At 46.6% G+C, this 6,008-nt stretch overlaps 1 protein-coding gene across 1 annotated transcript in view; it reads right to left on the reverse strand.

Moving 5' to 3' along the window:
- The window catches only part of SHQ1 (SHQ1, H/ACA ribonucleoprotein assembly factor), an 88,001-nt gene that overhangs the window by 57,822 nt on the left and 24,171 nt on the right, over positions 1–6,008 (reverse strand). Inside the window, exon 8 of the mRNA XM_018557968.1 lies at positions 3,454–3,566. Coding sequence (XP_018413470.1) covers positions 3,454–3,566 — 113 coding nt within the window. The remainder of the gene's footprint in view (positions 1–3,453; positions 3,567–6,008) is intronic.

Consider the following 6,008-nt stretch of genomic DNA (forward strand, 5'->3'; position numbering starts at 1 on the left):
TTGCTAAAGTTTTGTAATTGTCACCACCCAGTACGGACATTTGCACACACACAAGTTGGTCCCTTCCATTCCTCCCTTCCATCAGCCTGCGATTGGACAGTATAGGAACAGCAGCAAACTGATGAAGTCAACATTCTGCTCTCTCCTTCCGTTTCTCATTAGCACAGAGGAATGCAGTGGATTGGCTTAGAGTACTGAGCTTCCCTCTCCCAGAGTTCTACCGTACAGAGAATTGCAGGAGGTGGATATGAGCACAGATCCAGGTATCTACATTAGTTGCATTGAAAGTGGACCTGAACTCAAGAAGTATCCGATGTTATAGAGAACATCTAGAAATGCTCATTTTTCTTAAGCAATACCCTGAGAAATCTATAACTTGCCTTGAATTCCCACTGCATGTGCACTTTCTGTGCCCAGACACTCCTGTTCCTTGATTTTCATATCTGTATATCTGCAGTGTGACATCTAAGGCGCTGCTTCCTCTACTGCTGGTCTCATGAGATTTGGAGGGAGATTTGGCCATGTCACTACTGTGCTGCTCACTGTTCTCTTTGCTGGAAAGGAAGCTGTACCTGAGGACCTGCAGTGCAAGGATCTTCCTGCTCTATCTAATTTGTGGACCTGCGATTCCTTTACCTCTCCTGCTGCTTCTTCAATATTTCCTCCACCAGACATCAGAAAGACAGATTTGTCATAAGGAAGCAAGACCTGCCACTACCCAAATGGTGCTCCCACACAGAGATATAAGGGTGTATGTAAAAACAAATCACAGAGCAATTCACCCTGCAAAACCGCATGTACATTCTTTCTGTGCAAATGGAGGCAAAAAACAATGTTGCCATATGTTCCTTCTAGATTGAATGTAACTACAGGAAATTACCACATTATGACCACTAGATGGAGCTGAGAAGCATTGGAATGATTTCTTTCCTATGCTGATTTGCTCCATCTAGTGGCCATAATGTGGTAATTACATAATATCACATTTGATCCGAAAAGAGAATATATCATAACATTAATTTTTGCCCCCGTTCACACAGAAAGAATGTTCATGCTATTTCCCAGGGCGAATGGCTCGGCAAATTGTTTATAAATTATATCTCTACCTCACCCGCCCATACCATACTTTCCCTGGTGTGGTGTCATTTTCCAATTACATTAGCCCCCAACTCACATCCATTCCATCTCCCGCACAGGGCAGGTTAAAGCGGTGATATATCCGAAAGATGAAGGCATGACATCACTGAGCTCCAATTAACATGTTTCACTAGGACCTCATACAGTACATACGACTTTCATTTACAGGAATTTGTTTATACAACGTCCTGGGAGGAATCTCTGGATACAACTACACGGAAATGGACTCATTATAAAGTCACAATTGGTTTCCATGACCCGTCCTGGCTCTCCTAAGGACCTGTAACGCCCTTATGAAACAATGATATGATGCACGGGTCAGAACTTCTCCACAGTACACTGTCCTAGCCATACGCTCCAGACGATGAAAATCACTATTCTTGATATAAAAGTTGAACTACAAATGGCTAAATGCACAACAGAAATACATATATTACTTGCTAAAGTTTTGTAATTGTGTCCAGCCAGTACGGACATTTGCACACACACAAGTTGGTCACTTCCATTCCTCCCTTCCATCAGCCTGCGATTGGACAGTATAGGAACAGCAGCAAACTGATGAAGTCAACATTCTGCTCTCTCCTTCCGTTTCTCATTAGCACAGAGGAATGCAGTGGATTGGCTTAGAGTACTGAGCTTCCCTCTCCCAGAGTTCTACCGTACAGAGAATTGCAGGAGGTGGATATGAGCACAGATCCAGGTATCTACATTAGTTGCATTGAAAGTGGACCTGAACTCAAGAAGTATCCGATGTTATAGAGAACATCTAGAAATGCTCATTTTTCTTAAGCAATACCCTGAGAAATCTATAACTTGCCTTGAATTCCCACTGCATGTGCACTTTCTGTGCCCAGACACTCCTGTTCCTTGATTTTCATATCTGTATATCTGCAGTGTGACATCTAAGGCGCTGCTTCCTCTACTGCTGGTCTCATGAGATTTGGAGGGAGATTTGGCCATGTCACTACTGTGCTGCTCACTGTTCTCTTTGCTGGAAAGGAAGCTGTACCTGAGGACCTGCAGTGCAAGGATCTTCCTGCTCTATCTAATTTGTGGACCTGCGATTCCTTTACCTCTCCTGCTGCTTCTTCAATATTTCCTCCACCAGACATCAGAAAGACAGATTTGTCATAAGGAAGCAAGACCTGCCACTACCCAAATGGTGCTCCCACACAGAGATATAAGGGTGTATGTAAAAACAAATCACAGAGCAATTCACCCTGCAAAACCGCATGTACATTCTTTCTGTGCAAATGGAGGCAAAAAACAATGTTGCCATATGTTCCTTCTAGATTGAATGTAACTACAGGAAATTACCACATTATGACCACTAGATGGAGCTGAGAAGCATTGGAATGATTTCTTTCCTATGCTGATTTGCTCCATCTAGTGGCCATAATGTGGTAATTACATAATATCACATTTGATCCGAAAAGAGAATATATCATAACATTAATTTTTGCCCCCGTTCACACAGAAAGAATGTTCATGCTATTTCCCAGGGCGAATGGCTCGGCAAATTGTTTATAAATTATATCTCTACCTCTAAAATGTTGAACAAGGAATAGCAAATTCGCAAATCAGGAAAATATCAGCTGCAGAAAAACCAAAGAAAATACTGTGGACTAGTCCTTTGCATTTTAGGGCACAGCTTCCTTAAAACAGGGGTGGGCAAACTCCAGCCCCCCAGCTCTTATGGAACTATAAATCCCATTTAGCATTGCAAAAGTCTCACAGCCACGACTCCCAGAGACAGATGCATGATGGGATTTGCAGTTTCACCAAAGCTGGAGGGCTGGAGTTTGCCCACCCCTGACTTAAAGTGTAACTCCAGCATTTGTTTTTCTAGTTTTCATCAGGTCCCCTAATAGTGTCAGTCTTCACTTTCCCTATCCATACCCCAACCGAACGCGGGCAGTCATCTCCAGCACTGCGACACTTAGTCTTTCTGCCCATTTCCAGCTAGCCCAGCCTCTAGGGGGCGTGTCCTTACGCAGGCTGGGCTCACAGTCCTCAAGGACTGAGTAGTGCACAGTGTCATTAAGTCCCAATCAGTCCTGACAAAATTATCGCCGCCAGAAGAAGAAGTGGGGATTACATTAGGGGACCGGCAAGAAGAACTAAAGAAAGAAGGTGCGTATAGGGACTAAAATTGGGGGGCTACGTGGAGGTAGGGTGAAGGAACCAGGTGGCAAGGGAAATCCTGTAGTTCCACTTTAATGATTTTATAGTAAATCTGTCTCCGTAAATACAATTCTGCTCATTGTTTCCAGCCTTCCTTCTGCAGCAAAACAGATACAATTCCCGCTATCTTACCTCTTTTGTCCTCTCCTTCTTGGGAAACATTGGCGGCTCTGTCCGGGATCTCCACCCACCAGGTTTTGTACCTCAGCAACTGTTTGATAGCATCGTCTTCAAAGAGGTCGGCTCTGCAAGAAACGAACTTCCTTTCAACCGTGTACAGTCAGCAAAACGCTCAACAACAAAAAATAAATCAGTAGCAACCTTGAATGAACTCCGATGTAAAGGAGAAGCAGAGCGACGATTTATAAACAAACTAAAAGGAAAGTTTTTGTTTTCACTTGTTTATAGACGGACGTTTTCTGGCCAGTTAAGCTCCAGAGCCATTTTAGCTATAGGCCGATATTTCCGGGAATAACGGTTATTGTTATTAGGAATGCACCGATACCGAGTATTTGGGAGAGTGCTCCAGATACCTGTCGCGATACCAGAACTTCAGGTATCGGGAAGCCGGGCAGCGAGTCATTAAACGCCGCCCGGCTTCCTGATTGGCCAGGAAGCCGGCTCCCTCGTCACTCGGTGATGACACGGGCAGACTGACACAGTGTGAATGGAGCAGGATGGCATGTCTGCGGGCACAGCGGCACTATGACACAGGAAGGAGAACAACGCTGGCACTAGGTCAGGCCGCCCCCACCGCGCACCAACCTCAGGAGTCAGGTAGGCCTCGAAGGACGGCTGCTTGGGGGATTTGGCCGCCCCTCCGGCTCCGAGCCCCAGCATGTCCCGGCGCAGTACTCATCTCCCTGCCAGGCATTCCCTCTACAGCGGATACACCAGCCATCACTCAGTCACTTGGTTGCGAGGTAGCTGGCCAATCAGGAAGCCGGGCGGCAAGTCATTACCGCCCCCCCCCCACCCCCAAAAGCCATAAAGCCGGCTTCATGTTTCCTCATCACCTAGTGACGAGGGAGCATGGAGCCAGCCCCCCTTCCTGATTGGAGAGTATTCGGTATTGGCCAGTACTGAAAAAAACAAATATCGGTACTCAATACCGAAAAACCCGCATTAGTGCATCCCTAATTATTATGATACAGAAGTGACACATATTTCAATTAAATATGCTTCAAGTGCATTAAGGCAAACAATGTGCAAAGTCTTAGGAGTTCATTTTCTTTAGAAAGCAGCCACAGGCCGAGTAGAAAAGACTGTCCCCCGCCAGCATGCTGCAGACAAGGACCCTTGCTCCCTGTGTAGAAGCAGAGGTCTCTCTGCAGAGGGCCAACCAGGGACGTCGTGAGGCCGGGAATCACCCGGTCTCTAGACCGGGTGACACGACGCCGTGTCGTCATCGCATGTGCGCCTGATGTCACATCGCACATGCGCGGCCATCTGATTGACGCCTGCCAGCGGCCATCTTTGTGATGGACGCCGGCAGAGTGAGGAGGGGACATTTACCAGGTGGGATGAAGTATGCCGCTGAGTCCCCTCCTCTCTCCTGACACTGTCGGGCTCTCGATCCATGACCGAGTGCCTGACTTTTTAGAGGGGGTGACACCAAAATGACGGTCAGTCATTTTGTTGTCTCCATGACAACAATTTACACCGTGTGCCCGGTGTAAATTGTCAGCGCTAAATATATACTCTACATCAGTGTTCCCCAACCCCCGGTCCGGTACCGGTCCGCGGATCAAATGGTACCGGCCGCACAGTCTCAGTGCGGTCCGGTCATGCAATATATGGCAGTGCACGGTCCCGGTGTTCGAACACCGGGGCCCCGCACTGCCGACATGTTCACAGTGAGGGGGCGGGTCCTGTGACTCACCTCCCCTCCCGGCAGTGTCCATAGTAACAGGCGGCGGTTGGGGAGGTGAGTCACAGGAGACGTGTGTGTGTCACACGCCCCGCCCCCTGCAGTGAGTGCACACATCGACACATGGCTGCTGCTCCTGGAAGGGTGAGTCTGAGCGGGGGAAGGGGGGGTGTCTTACATCATGTCATTAGACGTGGATTATAATGGGGAATATTACACTGTAATGTTGCCTATTATAATCTATTTCTCTGATTAAATGATTACAGGTAGGCATGTGATCTATCAAAGTTTGAGACTACGTTAGAATGTGTGACCAGTGACGTGGTCACACATTTTAACGTAATCTCGCCCAGTTTTTCGGTGGTGGAATAGGTGAAGAATTCCAACGCTTTCATTTTTTGGTGTAACTGTATTTTATTTTGAAGGCATTTTTAAATACAATTAAATAAAAATTATTCAATCAAAACAATCTAAAATATAAACAATCAACGTCCCCCCCTCAGCGGGCCACGGTAAAATTATCAAGCGTTGATCGGTCCGCGGCGATAAAAAGGTTGGGGAGCACTGCTCTACATTATAGAGATTTTGCAGCACCGCTCGGATTTGCAATGGCTGTGCCAGTGGGACACAACTTGCCCAGGTATCTCCAAAAGCAGGCGAATCAGCTTGGGAGCAAAGACTAATTTTGGGTGGTGTGGTCCTTTAACCCTTTCGCTGCCAAGCCCTCCGGAACATTTTTCAAATCAGCTGGCCAAGCCATTTTTGAATTTTCTGCAATTTTTTCCTATTGGTTTGATTTTCAACTGCTGCGTTGCTA

This window comes from Nanorana parkeri, unplaced genomic scaffold (genome assembly GCF_000935625.1).
Source record: "Nanorana parkeri isolate BGI_ZX_2015 unplaced genomic scaffold, ASM93562v1 scaffold314, whole genome shotgun sequence".
NCBI classification, from domain to species: Eukaryota; Metazoa; Chordata; class Amphibia; order Anura; family Dicroglossidae; genus Nanorana; species Nanorana parkeri.